The sequence below is a fragment of the Achroia grisella genome, unplaced genomic scaffold (assembly GCF_030625045.1).
Source record: "Achroia grisella isolate CSIRO2021 unplaced genomic scaffold, CSIRO_AGI_Agris_v1 utg157, whole genome shotgun sequence".
NCBI lineage: Eukaryota > Metazoa > Arthropoda > Insecta > Lepidoptera > Pyralidae > Achroia > Achroia grisella.
Window position 1 is genome coordinate 2,789,727 of NW_026712653.1, and position 26,912 is coordinate 2,816,638.

At 33.7% G+C, this 26,912-nt stretch overlaps 1 protein-coding gene across 1 annotated transcript in view; it reads right to left on the reverse strand.

Annotated features, from left to right (window-relative positions):
• Positions 1 to 26,101, reverse strand: part of LOC131841041 (protein outspread) — a 362,804-nt gene extending 336,703 nt beyond the window's left edge. The window contains exon 1 of the mRNA XM_059189274.1: positions 25,621 to 26,101. Coding sequence (XP_059045257.1) covers positions 25,621 to 25,737 — 117 coding nt within the window. The 5' untranslated portion in view covers positions 25,738 to 26,101. The remainder of the gene's footprint in view (positions 1 to 25,620) is intronic.
• Between the last annotated feature and the right edge of the window lie 811 nt (positions 26,102 to 26,912).

The following is a 26,912-nucleotide window of genomic DNA, read 5'->3' on the forward strand; positions in this document are numbered from 1 at the left end:
TTCATTACAGTTTACTATATGTAATTCAAACATTTTATAAAAAATAAGTAATAAATGTTCAGTACCGATGTGTGAACAGCATCATAGACCATCAGACCCTGGCATTCCGGAGCACTATCTCATTATATAATGTTCGTTAACTATGAAGAACTAGTAACAGAGAAATTGCATATGTTGCCAGTCTTTTAGGAATTTATACTTGCTTTATTAAAGACTAGCTGTACCCGCGACAGCGTCCGCGAGGAATTTAACGTTATTTTTTTAAAATAAAAGAATGTTTCTAAAATAAAAGTAGCCTAAGTTACTCCTTATGACATCAGATACATGCCAAAAAAAGTCCCGTCAAAATCGGTACAGCCATTTCAGAGATTAGCCGGACCAACATATAGACAGACAAAAATGTTATTTTGCTGTATGTACTGTATTTGTATTCATATGCATGTAGTAAAAAACGGTTATTTCAATATTACAAACAGACACTCCAATTTTATTTAGATGTATAGATTTCAATATTGCATTGTCATAACTAAAAGAAAAAACTAATCAGCGATTAAAAATTTACGTGTATGTATGTATGTACTTACATGAATATTGAAATCACGATTACCGGTGAATTTTATCATGGCAGTATGTGATAAGGTATCTTTGCCAATTTAAAAATATAATGTTTGCATATGTCAAGATTACAGTTTAATTTTGTTCTGATAGCACCAATAAATAAGAGATAGGTATTTGTGTATTCTTTCTTTTAAGGGATTAGAACGTTGTTGCACCAACGGTATCCGTCTATCGGTTCTAACAAACCCCTAAAGATAACATAAAGACCTAATTCGCAATAATCGCATGCAATATTTCGTGTGTAATCCTGAACAGGGCGATAATATTTTCCAATAAATAAAAAAAAAATGTAACTGCATTTTTTATTATTTATTGGAAAGTATTATCTATCTATATATAATATAAGTATTATAGGTTATATGAAGAATTTTTAAATTATTGTAACTAAATAAAATCTTATCAAATAATTCCAATTAATTTGTAATGCATTATCTAAAACATTTTTTTTATGTTTATTACGTAACTTATTAACTTAAAATAAATAACTTTACTTTTATAGTATGTTTACTTAAGGAATATAATTGAGTGCATTTTTTATTTTATTTATATGAGCGACCAATAAGACATACACTATGAAGTTACGATTATTATCACTTGCATCTTACATCGTAAAATATTGAAGAAAAATATGTAATAGAAAGCACATAGGTAAATAATAGAAAAAGAAAAACAGAATATCTACTCTGTGAAAAAGTATCTCGAAACGTGCTCCACTTGACCATTCCTTTAATTATGGCCTTTATAAACACATAATTTACGTATCATTTCACCTTCTTATATTACTGACGAAAAATGACCTAACCCAATTTCATTCATTTCAAAACGATTTATTATCAAATTCAGAATCAATTTTCTATTCCGATTCCATTCCATTTGTCAACGCAGCTGGCGAGCTATTGAGGTACGGTGTAGATTGCGCGTGGGCGACGAGGTCACACGTACACCACTCTTAACAAACAATCAATGAATGACAAATTAATACAGATGACGGAATGCCAGTTCATTGTTGGTACAACAATTATTAACCCACATCGTGTAATTAGCACATAATTTATTGATCGCTTGGGGTTACTTTTATTTATGATATATGCATCGTGTTTGCAGCGTTAAGTCTAATAAATCAATTAAAATTAAAAAAATATCTCTATTCATATAGGTCTATTACAGACTCCTGTGATATGTCAGTTTGAAGTACTTTCAAGGTCAGTAGATCTTCTTTATACATAAGAGTCTATTACATTCATAACCAAAATCTACCTTCAGTTCATAGTGCTTTCGAGCTCAGAAAAACAAGAAACTCAACTCTTATTCTATCTTTTCAAATGAGTACAGGCCCCTCTTTCCCGGGGCCCCGTGATGTATTGGGGCCCCCTAGTCTAGTCTAGTCCCTACTCCATTACCAAACAATAACCGATAGCTACTCTACTCTCGCCTGAAAATCAGTATTAACAAACGCTTACCGACTATGGCCAGTTGGTTCGTTTTTGTTATTTTTTTGTATAAATGTCCATCAAGAACTTGAACCCTCATCACATAACGACTTGTTAAAATTATTTCTTTTGAAGGTAGGGCATCCCCATATACATCCCTAAAGAGTCATGTTCATAAATGACTTTGTCTATTCTAACAAAATTGTGCTTTATTACTATGGACATAGGGACCCGATTGTCCTAATGTGCCCAGGGCCTCTAATAGGTGAAAGACGATCCTGTATATGTAATATGTGCAACTGCTTTCAAAGTAAAACAAATGGAACAAGCAAATAACTGTATTCCTTACTGATGCGGGCAAAGCTCTTCCTGTTACCTGCAATGTCCTTCACTTTGTAACAGTTACTATACATTCACAGTCATATAATCAATTCGCTTCTAATGCAACGTAACCATATCTTCAGGATCTCCACTCTAAATTCGTATTTTACCAAATACGTACATTCTAAATGTACGATCTATTGGATTTACCTTTCACATTTCAAGTTCCTTAACAATCCCAGCATACAGCATCCTAACATTTTATCTAAATTGCATCCTTTGTAGAGTGGTACAAATTCACATCAAGCCGATACGATCTGTTCGCAGGTAGATCTAAGGTCGTTGCTCGGTAGTTCAAGGCTTCGCAATTATTTGTTGGTATCAAGAACTCTTTGTTTTATTATCTGGCGATGGTGCATGCCTCCAGGCTACCTAGACTTGGTTGTTTCTTGAACGTCACGGAATAATCGACAAGCAAAAGGTATCTAATCACTACTGACAAATCCGTAACAAAACCGATACGATAAAGAACGCTCAAGAAATAGCATATATACACCTAAAACTGTATGCAAGTGTTTTACTAATTAATTTGTTTATACTACGGCGGTGGAAAACAAGCTAATAGACCATCTGTTGGTAAAAGATTACTGTAGCCTATGGACACCTGAAACATCAGAGGTGTCACGTGCGCGTGGCCGACCATTAAGAAACCTTAACATACCCTTCTTGAAAACCCCATGTTGTAGTCTCTCTATAAAACCTCGGCAGGGAGTTTGTTCATTCCATAATCTAAGTGTATTATTGCCGATGACGTACCTTGCCTTTCATATTTAAAAAAAAATGTTCAACAGATAGATAAGTGAGGCTCATTTTGACTAATCAGTCGCAAAAAAATGGTAGAACAGACAGAAAGATAAAGTAATGACAACTGGTAATGGGGAATGTAAATGGTTTATTATATCTTTGTCCTTTGCCCATAAGATAAAGATTAAAAAAACAATTACTAGAAAATGACGAATATGTGTAAGATAAAAATGTACATCTATAGTATCTACACTAAAACGAAATATTCGTAGCCGTCAATTTAAACATTTCGTAGAAAAATAGAATTGAAAGGGGATAATATAGAATAGAATAGAATTGAGTTCCAAACGTTCTTGTGATTTTGAATTTACCATAGAAGTTCCCAGTGTATATAGTATATCCCGATATCAAAATATTCACCTAAGTTATATACTTGTAACAGTTTTAAACAATACAATTGAATAAGTGTACAAATAATTTTATAAGCTCACGGAATTTGCAAACGTGAGCTATATACATAAAATACATTCATAAATAGATATTATCAAGTAATAACTAATTCTTATTCCATCCGAGTATCATGAATACCTACCTGTTTAGACTAGCGTAAGTTTCAACTACCACAGACAACTAATAACCAAACCAAAACAGATCTTATAGCGATAGGCGTTAAAATGGCGGGAGGTATTTTCGCGCGCAAAATTATGGCCGCATACAAAATGGTTTCGTTTCCCCTACAGCAGCAAAAATGATGGATTGGCTGTGCAGAGCGTGGGCATCACGTCCTGCGAGTATGCTAATTCCTGTATGCTGTGAAGGCTACATTTGTATCAACATTGAAGGTGTTACCTGCGTCATTTCTAATCTAGGTTTGAAGAATTTGCTGTTTGCAATGTAAAACATCATTAATATAATAGAACCTATAATTTTTTTATGCAAATGTAATAGTACTTGACAACCCACTTGAAGAAGCAGTAACAATCGCCTATATATAATAATAATAATATCTCAGGGCAACTCACATAGCGCCATCTAGTCCCTAGCTAAGCAGAGCTTGTGTTCTGGGTACTAGACCACTGATATCAGTACATAGTTTTTTTTTGTAAATACATACATTATATCATTCCAGATTACTACGCCGCTATTCCATCGTACCTTGTAATTCCTCTGACATGTCTCATGGTAAGATTAGGCCGTGGAATTACAGGATAAAAGGCGTGACATCATAGTCCTCAGGAAGTTTACAAAGACTACTTCGGTTGATTAGTGTACATATATATATATATATATCTGAACCATTAAAGATACCTGCCACATATGTACATCACAAGTTATTCACAGGTATTTATCATACATTTCAAGGCATTATTGTATGGAAATCTGAAGCCGTGTCACATAAAAGTTTAAGTGTGAATTTATGGCTACTTACGTCTCATATTGTCGGTTTAACACCGCATTTATTAAGAACTATACCCGTCCATCCGATGTTTAAAGAGAATATGAAGCATTCGAAATGTTTTCATACCACCTCATGTTTGTTTTGTATCGAGTTCGCGGCATGTAAACGAATACCTGAGATTTAACAACACAAAATAACAAATAAAGTGTCCGATGACAGTAGGACACAATGAAAGCAAACTTCGATGCGCGTGTGTTGGAAATGAAAAGAACAATGGCGGTATGTTGGAGACGTGCGGAGTGACGAAATGTGATCCTGTCACATCCAAACAAGCATCGCAAACAATAGCAGATCTTTCCCGCGAGAAGTTAAAGATGTCCCCGACTCCTCTACATACAAAGCCACTATGAAAATATTAAAATAATTAATTAAACTAATTGAATTTTTGTCCACAAGAATTAATACTTAATGACAACGTTTTAACACTAGTAAGATTTTCTTTAAACAAGTGTATTTTATAATTACATGTACACGCTCATTCGTATTAGCAATGCGAGATTGTACAAATTTGAAAAACTGTTTCATTGTCAGATTAACGAAAAAAAATACCTTTATATTTAATATAATAATAGCGTAAGTCGAGTATAGCGGAACGTAAACATTACAACAATATTTCGATTGTTTCATTCAATTGATGGGAGACGCAAGGTTCCTGAATAGAGGATGAATACTGACGAATGCCAATATCGTAATTCTATTGCATAGACTCGGTCTCCGTAAAAGTACCACAAAATTACCCCATCAATATGATACTCTTTAGCACACTAAACGTGAACGTGCCATATTTAATCACCTTATATTTTAATGAAACAATTGGAAATCGTCGTGGAGAAGTTGACCAAAAATAAACCCTAATGTTACATTTCAAAATTCAAATCTGGTTGTTAGGAAAAAGTTAGTGTCTTATAGTCGTCAGGACTATAAGACTTCTTTCGAAGACTCTTCGTTGATAGGAACCCTAACAGATCAAAATTATTCCAATAGACGCAAGCTCGCCCTTCGTCAAGGTAAATTGAAATATACCAAACGAAATGTGGGTATCAATTATTGCATTCACGACGACTCTGGTTACCCGATCTGTGATAACAATCGTCAAGTTATATTATCATCACACAACTTTTAATATCCATAACATTAAATTGTTTCTATAATAGTACAAGTGGATGAACACAACCAGTTCTCAAAACGCGGTTAACTAACTCAAGAGTATCTGCATTAATGAACGGAATAATGGGGCGCAATCACATACGGATAGTCCAAGATATTCGCTTTAATAACTTCATAAAGATATCACAACGAGATAAAAGGTATAGTGCTGTTTTTATTTGCGTCCTGTCGCCGAAGATGAGGACTATATGCGTGAGAATGGACGACAAAGTAGGACTTTTTATGTATAGATGGAATGGGAAATAAATTTATAACCTAATGGCAACTCACAACCGTTCCTCGCAAACCATAACATCACATCATGACGTGACGCTGATAATACCCTCATAAGGACTAAGGCATTATGCCTTCAGAGCTTGAGTACGGAGGGAAAAGAGCATTGTTAGTAATGTGGACTAACTACTACATTGCCAGCAATGTACTGTTCCCTGTCAGGCTGACCTCCACGTAGTTCCCCCTGGAAACGTTTGTGATAAATTACTGATGAATTTGCCATGATGTGCTAACTGACCTGGTGCCCCATCAGCGTTAATCATCAGCGCAGGTGGAAGCACCATCCTATTCTCATAGATAATAAAGAAACCCTTGTTTCGTGGTCATTCCTGAGAATTAAGGTATCATGCCTTGAGAAGTGGATTATAGATTATAGACTAAATTATTCAGCGGCAGAAATAAACGAAATAAAAATATCCACGCAAACAACTTAGTACAAAGAATATTTCACTAAAATCATTTACTTAGCATTGAATTTTACATACAATATAATTTATAATAATTACAGTTCCTTGTTTATGGTACGAGTAGGCATGGCATATACAATATCGACGGAACCTAAAATTATCCGGTGATCAAAACCACTACCAATATGCCCCAGGCCACTACGGGAATCGGTTGAACCAACGTCATCCAGTATACCAGTTAACAATAAATTATTACTAATTAAAAATTCTCATATAAACCGTCGGGCCGTCTTCATAGCCGACACTATATAAAAACACTATTCAGAACCACTCATAGGCTCATAAACTGTATATAATTTTCATAAATTTATGGCAAAAGCGCATTTTGCACTCAGTATATAATTCAATTTTAAAATTAATGTCTCGTTTCTTTGGAATACACGATTCACATTGATTCTTTATTACAAATTGTCGGAATGTCTTCGGAGATCTAATGGTTTAGGTTTAATAAGGTTATATCGCGGATTCGATTTTGTATCCATAAGTACGACCATTATTTATGTAAACTATTAAGTTATGTGTCATTACAGCGTTATTTATGAAATTTATATATTCAGTTACTTAATTCATAACCTGGTAGTTTGTTTAGACAAAAAGAATAAGCAAATTTAATACGAATTACTGACAAAGATTTCATAACAAAAAAGTAATTATGATTCTTCGAAATTGAAACGGTTAAAGTCTACCAACATTAACTGACTACCAACATTTCCACTAAACATTTACAATAAGTTAATATATCAATTATTGTTATTCTTATTACCGGATCCTCATCAAGGATTCCACGGTTTCGCGATTATATTACTGCGGTTATATTTAAACCAACGATTACATGACTGCAATTACAATATTAACATACATGTCATACAACTATTTTATTGCCGACAGATTATGCATAAAGTTCAACTAAACCTGGTCAATCGGGTATCAAACAGAAAGAAAAAACAAGTGGAGAGGCGGTGAGTATAAAATCAAACATATTGGCATTATCCATATATACTAAGGGGCTTGTTTTTTTATGGATTATAATGGAATGGTGCACCCGCCTGTGCTAACGGTATATGTTGACGAGGCACAAATAGAAGATGATAAGATGAGCATGAGGTCAGGTCACTTAGCCCATCGTGACAAAGTCACCAAGCATTTATCAGGATGTTTTCCAAGGGGAACCTGCGTAGCGTAGAGATCAAGATGTCATGGTACATTGCTAGCAATAAGATCATCCGTCCACATTACTAACAATCCCCTTTCCCCCTAGGGGAATGATATTGTTAATAATGTGGACTAACGAACCAAGTGCTAGCAATGTTATACCACCCTAATAAGTTCATGGTAAATTTCTCAGAATGAGCTAACTGACCTGACCCTCATGCTCATGTATGTCATCATGCATGTCATCCTACACTGGTGCCCAAGCATATACCGATAGCGCAGACGGGTGCACCATTCCATTCACCACCACCACCATTCATTCCATCATCAATAAAAAAAAATGTACTAAGTTTCTAAAGCATCATCTGCTTCTTCCTTATCCTATATATTTGGTCGGCGTAATATGTTTTTCTCTTCTCTTCATCCCTGTTCACAATCATCTCGTTATATACTCCTTTTCTTGCCATTTCATCTTTCACACAGTCCATCCATCTCATTTTCGGCCTTCCTCTGCCCTTATAACCATTCCACAATTAAATCAAATCAAAAAATTATTCATGTAGGATTGTTTAGCCGTTCACAAGGAACTTCAAATCAAATTATTCGTATGTAACACTTTCTTTAAAATATCTTCTTCATTCCTACACACTAAATGCCCATACCATACATATTTTAAATAAAATAATAAAATAAGCAAGCGTTTAAATGCACGCATCTCGTAAGGGACACGGTACTTAGTTTATGCTAATATCTCCCTATTGGTATTTCTGCATTCGTGTACACAAAATGAAGCAAATTGATTTTTAACGTTTTAATTAGTATTTCACTTTAACATTTAGCCGCTATCGCATTCTAGATTGTGAATATGCTAATATAAAAACTGAACGTGACTCCGCAGGCTGATAGCGGATTGTTAACAAAACAACATGTTTTTCAGTTGCAATTTCTACTCCGCTGGGATAAAGTATCTCTCTTTATTTATATGGCCTTTTTAAAGGACAATATCTATAATTATTTTAAAACTACTTGTAACTCGCGACTTCGTCCGCGTGGAATTAAGTTTTTTATAGCACAGGGGACAAACGAGCATGCGACATATCTGATGGTAAGTGATTACCGCCGCCCATGAGCACCCGCAACACCAGGGTAATTGCAAGTGCGTTGTCGGCCTTTTAAAGATTTTAAGATAAATAAAAATTCTAAAAAGTGCGGTATTCCTTATAATATGAACGACTTAATTTCAATCACCGTTGAAATGAGAAAAAAGATCAATCGGAAAGATAGAGTTGCAAATTTTGCAGAATTTGTGAACAAAATTGAAACAGAAATAAAAATAATATTTATTTAAATAAACTCAATACAAGCACTTTTAAATAGTCATATTTTTTTACACAGATTCATCACAAGAAGAATGATCAAGAAACTCGTGTGTTGCTCTTTTGAATAAATATTTTTTAAAATAAATAATTACAGAATAAAAAGTAAGAGATGCGATAATCAAAATAGAAACTGCTACGCACTCATTCTTAGTGCAATCAGATAATATTATTAACGGAATGAATTTTAAGTTTTTTTCTATAAAAACATTATTATCGTTAATATACTTTTCAAAACCTCAGTGATACGCGATTTAGCACACTGACTAACAATCTTGCTTTTATACCATTATCTGTATATACACTAATCATTCCATAATTTGAATTAAAATTACATAAAAGAAATATATGCATGCCAGATAGTGTAATGAGATGCAGTTACGTTTTGTAGTGAAGTGACCGACCTAACGACCATGTTAAATGGACTCATCTATATTTTATTTTGTCTCAATAAAAAAAATGTTTACAAACGCTGTCGGCCATATGTATCCAGAATGAATCTGACAGGTGCACTCGTGAGAACGGGTTTCTGTGAATTTGATATGTGACATGGTCGCGCTTAGACAGAGTGGCTCGTAAAGTTTAATTCAACGCATAAATTATCGTCATAGATTTAATATGGTTAGGGTTGCCATCCGTCCGAGTTTCCCCGGATTTGTCCTAATTAGAGGGCATCCGGGAAGAGTCCGGGTAAAGTAATTTATTTTGGTTTAATATTAAAATATATTAATAATTTGTGTTTTATTTCAAGAACATAAAAAATCGAACTGATTATTAAAACAATTTGTAACAAACTGTATTAAGATTCTGTCTTATTAGATACATTTAAAATGATAAAAAAATACTACATTCAATTTTAAGGTCAGAAAATAAATAAAAAGGTGATTTATTAAATTTTTAACTGTTTCTTATAACATTGACTATGTTTATGAAACCTGTTGACATGTCCGGGTTCTGGGCTCTTAAATCCAGAGTTTTCACGTGTCTTCTCCTGCTTTCAAAATTTTAGAGAAGGCAACCCTAAGGTGTAACGCAATACAACGGCCTAAATAATGGGAATAAAGAGTGAATAAAGGGTAGACATTAGACTGCGGCTGTGCTCGTAGGCTGTTGTACGACTACAACGCTCGTAATGGAATATAACGCGTCCAATCATGACGAGGACATTGTTCTTTCATGCCTCCATTTTTTGTATTGTCATTCAGAACAGTGTACACTTGAAAAATGTTATGCAGGTACTTAATCTACATACATACGAAAGGAATGTAACAAATCGCTGCATCTAAAATATGTATGAGAAAATATTTTCTTGGGAGGCTCTATCAACGTAATAGAACACAAACCAATGTCAGTTTTTGTCTATGTACTTGTGCGTGATTATCTTAGAAATATCTTAACCATTTTTTATGTGGTGTTCACTAATAAGTAATAAACGATTTGCAAAGAAAAATATTATACATTATTATTTATTAAATACGAAGTCTCAGACTCAGTCAGTTATAAATAAATAAATGTAAGGTACATAACAATAATCAGGAACAAGTAATGGGGATGGGACAATCCACAGTAATTCTATTGAGAAATTATGTTAATAAATATGTTTGATATTTAAATATTTAGCACCAGATTAGAACTAACGACTTAGGGATCTATAACGGAGCAGTAAACCACTACGCCATGAACCTCTACTAACATCCGACAAATAAAAGATAAGAGGGCAAACATTTATCGAGTTAAGCTGTAAATATGTTGAGACCAAGGTTAAAATGTGGTCCAGTGTAAACAATAACATGATAGGATATATGTTACACTAGTTTATCATACGTACGGTCATCACGTGTAAAATGCTTTTATACTTATTAAAGAGCAAAGATTATAAAAACACCTGATTATCTTTACAATTTTATAGACTATAATGATTTGAAGGACTCCTGAGTAACCTGTATCGTTATGAGTCCCTTAAAATCAACTTGAGATCGTTTATCAGTTTTTATTTATGTATTATGTATATGATGATGTAATGGTTTTTTATACTATAGGGGACAAACGAGCTTGCGACTCACCTGGTGGGATGTGATTACTGCCGCTCTTGAGCACCCGCAACACCAAGGGAATCGCAAGTCCGTTGTCAGCCTATTAAGAAGGAATAAGCTCTATTCTTGAAGGTTTCAATATCGTATCGGTTCGGAAGTACCGTTGCTAGAAGGTGATTCCACAATGTGGTTGTGCGTGGCAAAAAGTTTCTAAAAAACGCACGGTGGAGGACCGCAATTCATTCAATTAGTTTATGGTTTATGGTACCACGGTGAAATTCGGCTACTGGTATTAATCCTAACCATTCCTTAGAACACTCTCCGTGACATATGCGGTAGAAAATGCACAGATTGCAATGTCTCGCCTAAAAGCCAATGAATCGAGTCTGTCACAAAAGTCACTGTCTAGTGACTCCGCCTGGCCTTTTTTTAATAATAGACGCTGCTAAGGAATGTCTGTATACAGCCATCATGAAAGTAAAAACATGACGTTAAAGTCTTGTCACTTAGCCATTCGAGGTGAATTCACACGAATGGAATCAACCACGATTATATCTAGAGGAAACATAGGGATCTAAACCTGACTGGGTATATCCCCAACAATGCTCTACCCTCAAGTGTAGCCACTCCAGAACATTTCGTCCTAATCTGATTAACAGTTAAGTTATGGCTACTTATTGCCACTTGAGTTTACTAATCTTATGAAAAACTAATATAGGTACGTCAAAATAACTAATATACGAGTAAATAATAACAAGAAATTGACGAGTTGAGTGTGTATTGAGTAACATTTCCGCTTGCAACCTACTTAGATAAAATGAATCTCATTGATTGATACTTAGAAGCAACACATTCCAACACTATCAACTTACGAAGCACCTCGTCGCTCCCACAGTGCCATTGTACGCCACGAATTTTTAATTGTACGGTGTCATAAACATTGGTAATGCTGCCGATTTATGTCGAACAAACCTTCCGTACTTACACTATCGTGTCAGACGTGGTCTTTAATTGTCCGTATAACAACCGGTGTCTCGTTCGGCCATTCGACCCACATAATATTGTTTAGTACTAGCAATGGCAACCCATTGTGTTGTTAACGGTCCAAAGACAACTTGCGGACTCTGATATCGCATCACGGGTGTGAATTCGCCAAGTCATAGACACCAACTCTATAAATAACACTCCTTGAAGAGACCGCCGAATGATTTAACGGGTTGTTCTTTATGGCAAAGTACGTATAATTAGTATATCGGGGTTGCCATTAAAATCTTAATTGGTATGGTGCTATAAAGGCACTATAATGATGCTACTGACGGTCTAAACATGTACACGGTAAATTTGCTAATTTTACTGTTTGTCACGATGTTCGAAGAGAGGTGTTAATTTAGATACTAATTGTAAGTTTAGATTTCAAAATTGTATATAAATAGGTAATTATGTCCCTGCGAATAAAACGGCTAATTTACGAGGTTTCACAGTAAGCTTTTGATAACGTATGACTTCTTTATGAATTAACGAATAGCGCTGAAAACTTGAAATTTTGAACATAGCTTTCTTTCTTTTAGCACATCGGCCTCCACAAAGTTTATGGTATTCCTACGGAAAGAACTTGTTATAAATGTGAAAGTGAGTCGATCTGTCTGTTTGTCGTTTTGTTTACTTTTACAACGACTAAACGGTTGAATGGATATTAATGAAATTAGAATATACATAAATTTTATGAGGACGAACTTAGGCTGGCTACCTATCTTTTATCTCAAAAATAATCTAGAAAGGGTGAAATTGGTGATAAAAGTTTGTGGAGACAAAGTCGCAGGTAGTAACTAGTAATAATAAACACTTGGAGAAAATAAACAGTTTTTTCATATGCTACAGGAGTCACAATATGAACAGCCTAAGAAATTAATTGATATATTTTTTTAATTAAGTTTCTGATTACCTAATACCTACATACGCACATCTGAAATATTATTTCAATCTCTTTATTTGGGCAATCCAAATTCTATATCGTTTTAGTTAGTAAGATTCGTATATAAGACGTGTGCGCACACAAAAATGCGAGCCAGGGGCGGGGCCCCCGGCCAATGCACCTGGCGCTCTTACATTCCTCACTCACTCCTTTTTATCCTACATTACCGAAGTCCCATTCTAAACACGACTATATAGACATACAGAAATTTATTTATTTATTTATTAGCATACAAAACAGATTACAATCAATACAATAATATAATTAGGAGCGTGTAGTTCGGTACAAAACTGGATTGTAATCCAATATACGACGCATTCAATATACGCTAGATAGCTATATAAGGTTATATAATGAAATACATTTTTATTTTTTATTTTAAATACTGTCCATAAAAAACAGACAGACTACAACATGATTATTTGAATTTCTGTTTATGCAGATAATATCAGCAATTGAACTGATAGGCGCTGTTTTCACTAATGTATCATGGTAAACTTCTCTTATAACTTTGTGTATATATAAATAATAATAATTTAGTAAAATATACCGTACTCTTAAGATTAATGTACATTAACTAAAAAATATTTTTTGTAAACTTAACCTTAAAGGTTAAGTTTCAAAGTTGAATTCCTAAAATTACATATTTGGAGTTAATGCAGTTTGTTATTGATAATGCAGTACCTACATATTACGGCACTTGGTTGTTTCAATTATGCATTGTCGGCTATTATATTTACTCGTGTATAAACATTTGGAGTAGAACATTAGTTTTAGTAGTGGTCCAGCAAGAAAAATGTATGTCAACATAATAAACGAGCATTGTGCGTTCTGGTTTTACGCATTAACCGCAAAACGCGGCTGTAGGTATGCTGACAAGCGACGCCGGGGCGCCTCCATGCAGTGTTGCCATCTTAGTGATTGTACCACTAGTTCTGTTGAATTTAAAACAAATGGTGAGAATACCTTGCTGGTGTATAGTGGAGCTTTTAGTAGGCTTGGTTATATAGATTATTGCCATAATGACAAGCGTTGTAAACCATCGTTAGCATCAAAAAAGCGTCGTATCAGTAACAGTCGTGTTGTCTTAGTGGTTATAATTAGATATAGTAGAATTTGTCACTAACAGAAAATAGAGTTCCTCTGGAGAAGAGAACTTCTAACTGTTAGAATATAGTTTTAATTGCCTTGAAATTCATGCTTTGACGCTCATCAACTCTGCGAATGAAAAAAATATTACACAATGACTGAATTACTTTAAGACAAAATTACCTAAATAAACTAACTAAAATATAAATTGTTGTAATAAATTGTTTATGATACAATTTTCCTAGATTTTTAAATAATTATAATCTTTTTTTAACACATTTTAGTTTCGTGGTATCATTGAAACGATCATATTGGTGTGATTTTTTTATAATAACTTTCACCCCCTCCGATCGATACCCCGTCCAATTCAAACGGGGATCGAAATTACGACGGCCGAGGTTCGAAACCCTAGTGGTGCCCTCAGACTAAAGTCGTATCCGTCAGGCAGGAGTTGGCTTTCAGCCGCTCTATAAGTCCTTCCGCGGGTTTGGAGTGCCATCTGCACTCGCCCCCTAACGTCCGGTGAAGCTGTAAAGGCTAGCTACAGCCAACAGCATTAGAGTAGTCCGAAAATAACTTTAATGTATACTATATTAAAAATTAATAGTACATTTACGCACTTAAAAATGCGACATCTTCAACCATCGATGGTGCAGATAATAATTGTTGACATTACAAATGTAATATTTCAGTAATTATTTAATTCTAGATGGTAGGATTGCATAAACTTTGATGGCAACACTGTCACCTCGCGAAATACGCCGGTACATATTGGCATTAATCCACTCGGCCACAATTCACGTTGTATATGGACGATCTGACCCCGAGTATCAGCAGCTGTGAATTCTTGTGTACCTTAATTAATTATGCGAAATATGCACTCTTACAGGTGATCAGAGATAAATTGACGCCGATCTTGGTCCTAAAATACATTCGTTGGTAAGTGCATGGTAAGCGTTTTTATTAATGACATCTATATCAAAATATATATAACTGAAAGGACTGACTGACATAGTGATCTATTAACGCACAGCCCAAACCACTGGACGGATCGGGCTGAAATTTGGCATGCAGGTAGATGTTATGACGTAGGCATCCGCTAAGAAAGGCTTTTGATTAATTCTACCCCCAAGGGGATAAAATAGAGGTTGAAAGTTTGTATGAAACTTTGTCAATTTTAAACCGATCGGGCTGAGCCTTTGCATGCATAAAGCTACTATGACGTAGGCATCCCCTAAGAAAGGATTTTGATATATTCCACCCCTAAGGGATAAATTAACGCGGGCAAAAGCTAGTAAATATATAAACTGATGCATACATAAATGCTCTACTAGGCACAATGCTTTACTTTCTGATCCCCGTGCAAACATGAGATTTATGAGTACTATACTTCATACATGTACTCATACACATACATATACTCTTTGTATTGTTCTGAGTGTCAGTCTATATTTAATGTGTATATATTTTAAAAATATTTAAGTTTGTCTCTCAGTTACCCATACTATCTGCTGTACAGAATTAACCTTTTTTTTTTAAAACAAAGCTGTCATGTATGCAAAGTAGCTTAAAACGAACGCTTTAATTGATATGATATTAAATACTATTTTCTAAACTAAATACTAAATAAATAAATAAATAAACCATAATTGTACTTATGTGAGAATATAATATTGCGGTGCATCGTTCCAAAGAGGTACCCATCGCATACACAGAAGCAAAAACCAGTCGGTGTCAAACGTTAAATTCGTGTAAACAAACACATACGACCCACAAACACTAAACTGCAATGCGCAGGCGCACGAGAAAGCGGGAAACACTAATTATTTACACTTTAACCCGCGTTATTAAACCAGGCTTAATAATGCCGTTTGTATTTATGGAGGTGCAAAGCTTTGCCGTTAACGAGTTAGCCTACTTGCTTGTAAAGACCACAGATAAACAACCCAGGGAGCACCAGACAGTGGTAGCCAATACCTGATAATAATATGCCTGGACAATTTCACACAGCGCCATCTAGTCCCAAGCTAAGCAGAGTGTTATGGGGTATATCCGGAGATTTTTTTTTAGTAAATACTTACATATTATAGAATAGAAAATCATTTATTCAAATAAACTTAATTTAAGCACTTTTGTGTATTCACCTTTAAGTCATAACAATGTTTTTTTTAAACTACCGCTCATTCTGAAGAACAAGTCTCATCACGTCTCATCACAAGAAGAACGAGCTTATACAAATACTTTTAAACGTAATCCTTGTAAGTTCACATTTTACAAGTCGAAACGTGTGAATACAAACTACCAACCAGCAGTAATTTATTAGGGTCAAATATAAAAGCACAACAAGTTTAAATCAATTGTAGTGATAATATACATAGAAAACACTTATACAAATACAAACAAAATACAAATGTTTGTACGGTTACAACTTTTAAAATAAGATGGTGTGCTATTTTAATGCAATCTTCATAAATTTTTTTTATAATACGATGGTAGCAAACAAGCATACGGACCATCTGATGGTAAACCGTTACCGTAGCTTATAGACGCTTAAGGCACCAGGGGTGTCACGTGCGTGATGGCAAACCCTAAAAAACCTTATTGAAAAATCCCATGCTGTAGTCTCGCGAGAAATCTTCGGCAGTTCATTCCACAATCTAAGGAAGGAAGGGAAGGCAATCGCGGGAGGAAGCTTCTCTGTTAACGCACTGTCCGAGACCATTTAGGTTTCAGCGTGTGGGTTTAAGTTCCCTGTCGATGGCAAGCGCTGCGATGCTCAAAGGTAAACATATTTTACTTAGCAAATGATTAAACTGACATGACATGCGCATGTGTCAGTCGTTTGCTTAATAAGCGAAACTTTCACTGTGGCTATTTAATACGGCACGTCATATAAAAATAGCATGTATTTAGTTTAGCAAAGCATGTAAAACCGGCGTCCATTGTGCCGATCGTTAACTTCCTATTCGCGGCGCGTCACCTGCGCACGCGCATCCAACATGGCGGGCGTCACTTCGTTAGTGGAGCATTTGTCAAGATAATTGTCCAAACCGCGCCATTTGAGGCTTTGACGTTTCCGTATTATTATGAATAGCACAGTCCACTTACAAATTATAATAGAATTTACTATAAGAACTGTATTGGCAAGAAATAAGACTGAAATTGGCTTATTTATTTACATGTCAATGGTGGCAAACAAAATAAATGGTCACTATTAAGTCGCGGCTTTGACATCATGTCACATGTGACCAAAGGTAGTTACTTTGTACCCAATTGGCTATTTTGTTTGGTGTATGTAAAACAGACGTGTAAATAATATGCTATTTAGAATATATTATAATATTTGTATACTAAAAATAAAATAAAAATTTATACAGCTTGTAAACCAAAATTTAATTAAACTTTATAGGACACGTGAAGGGTAAAAGATGTATTATATAAGTGTAGGTAATGACGCGCATGCATATTATTAAATTATCTGCATTTGCTAGTGCAACACTACAATTTTCCGACTGTTGGTTCAGGAAATAGAAATAATATTTATTCAAATTAACTTAATAAAAGCAGTTTTAAATACCACTCATTCGGAACGGAGACTAATCACAAGAACAGGCAAGAAACTTGCGTGTTGCTATTTTTTTCAGGCGAATCTGACACTTATGTAATTATGTACCTAGGTTACCAACTATTCTCAAATGCAACAGATTAGAAAGAAAAAATGTTTATTCGATACACGCAACCGTAAGCTTTAGCAAGAAACAAAAAAAAGAAGGTATCAAAAATAATTTGAGTATATGAATTTGAATATTCATTTCTATAATATATTTATATCTTCAGAACATTGGTGCCATTGCCTGCTAATTACAACTAGTGTCACAGCGTTAAGGTGACTAGAAGAGAACTGTTTTGCCCACTTATGCTAACATTTTTTTTTAAATTTTACTTTATGTATTTTAAAAAATACTCAATAACCCAATAACAGAAGAGGCCATCAAAATGATTAATATAGTTAAATTTGGCATTAACGAGAGAAATATATAATAATTTAAATATTTTGATTGTTGATAATTCCCTCAAAATTTAATAGATTAAAAAAAAAAAGATTGTTGTTTTGATTTGATAACCAGATACTTCGTGGTAACATTCAGTAGCTGTACAGTTACGGTTGAGTTGCGAGCCTAAGTTGAGAAAATCCATGTTCAAGTATAAAATATGCACCTGTTATGGCGTATAACAATGGAAAGTGGATAAATTATGGGCATATACAACAATAACTCAATGAATTAAAGTATTATATGGCAGGTCTCATTCTATACCGATAATTATGTGTTGTTTACAAAATATCAATAGTAACAAACGGGCCTCAAACGGGTTACTGAAACACGTTTTTTTTATTGACTCAGCTGTTTCACCTGCGTAAGTGACTAGTGTTTATTTGTGCTAAAATTAATGGCAATGTGGCATATAGATGTATAACATAGTATAACAATTATAACACGGTTCGATTTGACAACTGGTTTTCTTGTATTTGGGTATATAGGTGTCTCAATTTACTATATTTATAAGTTGACATTATGGCCTCTGTCAGAGAGAACGGCAAAAGTTTCACCACGTCCTTTTGTTTTAAACTAAATGTATTTTAAACTACTAAGTTATAACTTAAAAATACGGTCTTCAAAGGGATGCCAACCGTGCGAAGGACTTAGTATAAATACGACATTTTTAATCTTTGGTACGAGGTACAATATATTCTAACCCTTATTTTTTTTTTGTAATATATGATCATGGTATGCATAATAGGTGCCTGCGCCTGCGTTAACGATTTACTCTGGCGGGGCACCAGTGCAGGATGATGAGATGAACAGGTCAGGACAGTTGGCTTCATCATGGCAAATTCACCAGTAATTTATCATGATGGTCTCCGTGTGGAGGTCAACCTGACTTAGGACATTGTTAGCAATGTAGACTGAAGCTACATTACTACCTCTCCTTCCCCCTAATTCGTAAATTTTGTACGAGATTTTGTTTGCAATATATTTTATATTTATATGCAGTTCATTGATATGATGTTTAATAGTCATATTAAAGAATGTAGGTGAAATCATAAATTCTACGTCAATACCCGCAATGTGTCATGGTTATTCAATAAGGAAATATTTTCTTTTCACTATACCAATATCAACAAAGAGGTGTGCCCAATTACCTACTTATAAAATACTATCTGTACCCGCGACTTCGTCTGCGTAGAATTTAACTTTATTATTTTAATATAAGTAATTAAGAATGTTTCGAAAATCAGCCTAACTTACTCCTTATTACATCAGCTACCTACCAATAAAAGTCCCGTCAAAATCGGTCCAGCCAATTCAGAGATTAGCCGGAACAAACAGTCAGACAAAAATTGTAGAAAATGTTATGTAGGTGTATGTACCCTATTTATATTCATATGTATGTAGTAAAAAACGGTTATTTCAATATTACAAACAGGCACTCCAATTTTATTTATATGTATGTATAGATGTATAGATGATAAAACATTGTTGACTCTTGATATCTTTTTGTGAATGGTTGTATATTTTATCATGTATTTCACAACTGAAATAAGTTATTTACGTTTACGTTAGTAACAATCATTGTTCCGCCTCGCCATGTCATTATGTAAATAAGTCGTATAAAAATAAACATATAATTCATAAGTAAAACCTTTTATTACTAGCATATTCACATTCTCAGTTTAATAATTTAATAATTGCCAAGAGAATATTATATTACACTACTTGAAGAAATATAAAATGTATGACTGTAACTTAACTGTTATAAAAAAAACTTAATCGTGAAGTAATAATTGAATGAAAACACTAATAGGTTTAAGTTTTTCACCTTATTTTATATTTTGTAATTACTTTATAAAATAAGGTGGATTACGCCACGGATTTTTAAGTATTTATCAGCAATAGATAGAGTGATTCAAGAGGCATGTTTATATGTATAATACATGCATGTCACAGTACAATCCACTGGACGGATCGTGCTGAAATTTGGCATACAGGAAGATGTTATGACGTAGGCATCCGCTAAGAAAGGATTTTGATTAATTCTACCCCCAAGGGGATGAGAGTTTGTATGAAACTTTATCAATTTCAAACCGATCGGCAAATTTAAATAAATTAAATTAATAAATAGCTACATACATATATATATACACACATGCATAAATACATATCTAATAAAAATTGCCAATAATATCTACAAATTATAGAAGAAATAAAAACTATAAAAATAAAAACAACATAGGATATAAATAATAATGGAAGAAATTAAAAAAAAAACAATGAGCAAGGCAGGGCACAGAATAAAGGTTACAAGTTCAGATAATGTCCCTGTAATTTACGTTTGAAGGCAAATCTACTCGTGGATTTGATATAATTCTTAAATTGTCAACATAAATGAGTCACACGCATGCGTAAAAGCGACCTCGATTGTAGCAGATTTATTTACTTTTACCTACTCGTACATTGCGCACCACACTTGCATTTATTGCTAATTATTTACCGACTTTCTTGTCATTTAACGACCTTTATACTATGTGCGCTGTACCATGCTGCGGGTGACAGTTGCCTTTATTTATTCACTAGAATATTCTAGCTGGGTTAAATTTAAGTTACTACAGTTATTAATGATTTAATATATTACGAAGGGGGTAATGTAGTACAGCCGAAATATTGAGTCATAATTTGTAAATCGCGGCAACTTTCAAGAGTGTAACGAAACATTACTGAAACTGTCACCCGCACAATGCTACAGCGCACATAGTATAGTAGGTATAATTTATTAAATGACAATTTTTTGTTTTATTAATATATATTTTACAGCTCTGGATGCAAGTCCTTTTGAGCCCAACTTAAACTTTACAATTTACTTAAATTACAAAAAATAAAGTCAATGTTTTTACAATGTTGATCATTCAAAGTGATATTATTATTATACAAGCAATTAAGTGTAATTAATATTTCAAATCTGACCCCAAACATGCAGGAGAAATTCGAAATAATGTCACTTAATTACTCAGTCACAAAGTTCACAAAGTTGTATCTTTTGATGGTTTTAGATTCGATCTCCGTAAAATACAAACATTTAGATAATATCCTTGGACAATGTACAGAGTAGTTAATTAGTACCAAGGTAAACAGAGCTTGTTTATAGTACTATACAGTTCATGTAAATACATAGATAACTTTTTTGATTCATAAGTAATATCTGTTTGTTACCTACTCATGAACAATTTTGAGTGAAAAAAATATTTGAGTATGTCTTTCAGTTGTTTATTACCCGTAATAAGTTTTATTTAGTTTCGTTTTTTAATGAACGATAATGGAGTGGTGCACCCGGTGTGGTAGTAGTGGTGGACGATGAGCATGAAGTCAGATCAGTTAGCCGATCGTAGCGAGTTTACCAAGAATTATTCACAATAGTTTCTTGAGAAAGACGGCTAGTCCTTATTACTAAAACAATTCCCTTCCTGCCCCCTTCAAAAGTGCTTATATTAAGTTTATTTGAATAAATAATTTTCTATTCTATTCTATTCTTAGTTTGAGACTATACGGAGCTGTGTTAACGTACTACTAATGTTACGTACTAACGTTGTGACATTATTAAAAAAAAACTGACTCCAAACTTGTAGCCTTACAGGAAGATACAACGATGAACTTCAACTTCAACTTCAACTTTTGTTTTTTTTTAAATTATATATCATTTATTTTTAAGCGTTCAATGAAAATTATGAGTGAGAAAAGGTCTTTCAAATTGTTATTAGAGCAGTGTTTTGTTTTTTTAAGAATGGGAAAGCAGGAATTTATTCATACAAATATAGCAGGCAGATACACATGTGCGGTCATCCGGACATGAGTAGCTATTTATTTGTGAGAAATAGCATATCGTGAGAAAACAATTGTGTTTTTTTTTAACCATTAATTGCTTGATCGAACTATTTTACTTCAAGGATTTAATTAACTAACATTTTTAAAAATTGTATCGTAAAACTATACAATACAATTTGGCTCTAATAAGAATTGTCAACACTTAGATGACTTAGACCTCGATTGAGGATCTTACTTTGGTTTTTAAGTTGCAGATTATGCGTGTTTTGAATTTTAGTTTTGATAATAAGAAATTAAGTTGATTCATTCACAACGTCGTTTTGAGTTTAGATTTTTTTTAGTTCGATTTTTAACCATCTCAGGGAAAAGCAAAAGAACTCAGCCTATACAGCCACTAACAAATTTAGATAGATAATTTATTTGCATCTAGCAATTTTTTTTTCAGGTCCTAGATTAAAAAAAAAGCACAAATATTAGTCGTATAAAGTTTTACTAAAGAAGTGAAAATTGACTAAACCAGTCAAAATGAGGTGTATCAGTCGTTAGGGTGCTTATGCAGTAACCACATTGATTAGATGATGAATCATAACATGAGTCATGTCATTGATATGCTTCTATGGTTTTTTGGTAATTCTTCGTCAATGCCGTATCTTTATCGCTAGTAGCCTTCCATGACTTTGCCCGGGTGCTTTTATAAGGTTTTATATATATATATACAAATATAATAGACATAAAGCTTATATGACTCTTAAATAATATCATATATTGTATGCATCAAACAGTGATAGAATTTCTCAAGAAGAAATGGTTCCAGAGATATTTTTTCTTAAAATAGAATCCACTCTCTCTCCCTTAAAAATATTAGTATATATTTGTAATGAGCAGTAAACATAATTGTTATTAATAAACATATTTTAAATTACGAATTATTATCAAAGCCAGTTATAATCGCGTGTTGGTTATTAAAATATACGTTATTTTATTCCAATTAAAATAACAATGTTTTTATCGCATGCTTTATTTACTTTAATGATCATTACAAAACAACATTCCTACAAAATTTAATTTTAATTGTGTTAATTAATATAAATCCTATTTTGCATTGATTTAAATTAAAAAAAAAATCTTAATAAACATCTATCCTAATATTTTTTTCTATCAACTCGAAATTGTTACATATAATTTTGCAATACTGCAACCTAAATCGAAATCAGCAGCCCAGTTTCCCCATCACATCGACCTTCACTCTCCAAACCACATGGTGTTGGTTATTAAAATATACGTTATTTTATTCCAATTAAAATAACAATGTTTTTATCGCATGCTTTATTTACTTTAATGATCATTACAAAACAACATTCCTACAAAATTTAATTTTAATTGTGTTAATTAATATAAATCCTATTTTGCATTGATTTAAATTAAAAAAAAATCTTAATAAACATCTATCCTAATATTTTTTTCTATCAACTCGAAATTGTTACATATAATTTTGCAATACTGCAACCTAAATCGAAATCAGCAGCCCAGTTTCCCCATCACATCGACCTTCACTCTCCAAACCACAAGACTACATAAAACTAAAAAAAAATCATAATATAGTTGTTACACTATTAAGTAGTCTGATTGAATCAAATACCTCAGGCGGCCTAATAGTGTAACAACTATGTTATGACTTTTTGATATTAGCACAGAGCAATTAACACTGCGCACAAACACAGATCAACTAACTACTTGCTATTAATTATTTATAACAGTTGGCACCGCATTTATCAGAAGTAAACCAAAAGCGGATCTATGTAATAATTTTAATGTACGCAATGCATCTAAAAAAGAAAAGTGTGCAACAGGTTCACGCAGAAAATGTTTTATATTAATTGATGCGGGGATTGCACTTGTGGCAATTCAAATTGTAAAGCAAATAATTGTATGCAAATATGCGTGGTTGAAAAAAACAGTTACACAGATTCATACCAAATATAATTTATTTCTTGTGACGCAAGTCTGCATAAAATCTTAGTCCAATACCACAGACTCTAAAAGTATTGCAGCTATATTAAAATTTTTTGATAGTACTCAAGTTGTGGTTTCGTTTATTCTTCTGTATGTAGTTCGTGATGTCATACGCAGTTTCCACAGATTAAAATTACTTCAACATGCCGATAAGTGTCGACATAAAATATAGACGAAAATATGTAAAAATAATAATATCAATGGACATGCCGACGTGGGTCTACAATTTAGACCAATTCGCCGGTAAGACATGGCATGACTAAACACAAGATAGAGAGGTTTGGATGTATGAGGGGTAGGTCTTTGCCCACCAGTGGAGCTCTTATTAAAAATAAATTAAATTAAAAAATAATACCAATATTTTTTTTAATTCAGGGCCGTTCGTACTCGCTATTTAATTCGTATGGGTGACGAGAAGCTTATGCATATTCCAAATTTATTTTATTGTGATTATACGTATTATAATTTAGAATATTGCTACTTACAGTAGCCTACTTTTTACGGACAGTTACGAGTATAAAGATATAGTAGAATTTAAATGTATTTAATATTATTGAAAAATTAAATTTATAAGACAGTGATAAGGTTTATTTTGGTTGCACAAGCATTTAAAAAAGTCCTAAATTGATAGCCAAATGACGTTTATATGTAGACCATGCTGATAATATTGGCCATCAAAAAGGATTATTTGTAAAACTGATAAGGCATTTAATTTGATAAAAACATTATAAAATGGAAATGTAAAATTAGTTTTATATTTTAATTTAATTGTAATTACAAAACATGAAAATAAAATTAGAGAGGATTTCATAAAATGGGCCCGTCGCTTAAAAATAAATACGGATAAAGAGTGTATTGGACCGCATTCCAATAATAATTTATTTCGGTTCCGACACTGAGCAAGTAATCACTGCGAGTCCCGAATACCAAACCAAAATGAGGAATAATTTATGATCACGATTCTAAACTGATTCTAAAATTTATATATGTAGGTACGTCAAACATTATGTTTTACACTTTAAATTTGGAACTCAAATTATTACCTACAATAGATTCAGAATATGTCTCTACTGAGTGGAATTCAAAATTGTATCTATTGTGATTTTGAAAAGTGAACTGTAGTCCAAATTCCTGAGCAGTATTATGTCACAATAACATTTCTTTATACAGAGTAATATTATTCGATAATTTGAAACTACCTACATAAATTAATAGGTACATAACTATACGTTTACTAGTAGTTTAGTATACCAAATTATCAAGTTATATACAATGTACGACTTTTATTTAAGTATTCTGAGGATAGGTCGGGAAATTGTAATCAATATATTTAAAAAATCAACCTGAGGGTTTCATGAAATTAATAACTATTAAATAGAGTAATTACTTACCCGATATAATAAACGACGTAACTCATTTTAATAACCTGATGAAATCCGTTAGAACAACACCTGAAGTGGTCAGCCCACGCACACATTCGTATTTCGTGTAGGAGCACACATTCGAATAGGTATTTTATATTGACGATTGAAACGTGTACGTTATAAATTTTTGATGGCGCCGACTTACCCGATTAGATTCCAAGGCTTCGGCACTGTGCTCCTCCTTCTGTCGGAAGCAATTGGTGCACTTGCTCTTATTGAAGATGTTTGGTGCAAATTTCCTGCAATCCGATCGCCCAGACATGTTTGACAGAGGTCAGGGTCAAGTCAACGTTCACTATGTCACCGTACACAGCATGGTGGTACTATAAAACACCCACACTAGACGATAATCGCCTTTTTCAAAAATCGAACACGTAGTTTATCACGCGCGCACCCACCGGTGAGGTATCAGCAAAATCACTGCTAGTGAAGTGAGCGTTAACTTCGTCTAAAAAACACATGCACTAACACACATCTACTTCGGCAACCGAACACCGAAGTAGTCGAACAATCGAAATATCAATATTCGTTTTCACGTCAAAATTTTAAAACAATAAACATCGATATTACATCGAACACGCGGAGTTCGCGAGTACGTAACGACACGACCATTCGTCCATCTTACATCTGATAGAAAACGACTGACTGAACTGAACGCAGTTGTTGTTTTACAACTTCTCTTTTCTTGTTTATACGCTCAACTTAACGTGTAACTGTAGTGGTTTTTATGTATGTGTGTGCTATTTGACCATCTCACTCGGTTTCATGAAATATGAATACAACTATCCTTTTCGCACAGTTGATTAATAATCTTATTCTCTGTAGTGACACCTAGTGTAAAATCATGTGTAAGCATTTTCCACCTACAGAAAAAGCGACGCGGGAGCACACTCGCCGCGCCTAGTACGGTAGAGATTTATAACATTAAATAGAGATGGCGCTGTCTTACTTTGCAATGTAATATGTATAGAAATAATTAGTTTATTTTGATTCTTCTTTATTAACAATAGCAGTAGTTAGCTATATTATTCCCGCATGCGCTAACAAATTAAGCTGGAGGATGATAAGCTGAGCATTAGGTCAAATCAGTTAGCCCATCGTGGCAAATTCACCAGGAATTTATCACGATAGTTTCCAGAGAGAACCGCATGCAGGTCTACCATACATGGTACATTGCTAGCAATGGGTCCTATCCCCCATTGCTATCATTGCCCTTTTCCCCGGTCATTAATTTAATGTATTACCAATGTACCCAACATTGGTAATATATTAAATTAATGACCACCGCCGTCTTAAACTACCCTGGGCCCGTGGAAAGCATCGCATCGAAATCAAAAAAAAGCTCATTAGGTAAAAACATAGGAATAGGCAAAGTAATCGGTATAATGGCGTAATACATGCCTTGTAAATAACATTTGTTAAAAAAGTGTAGTGTGT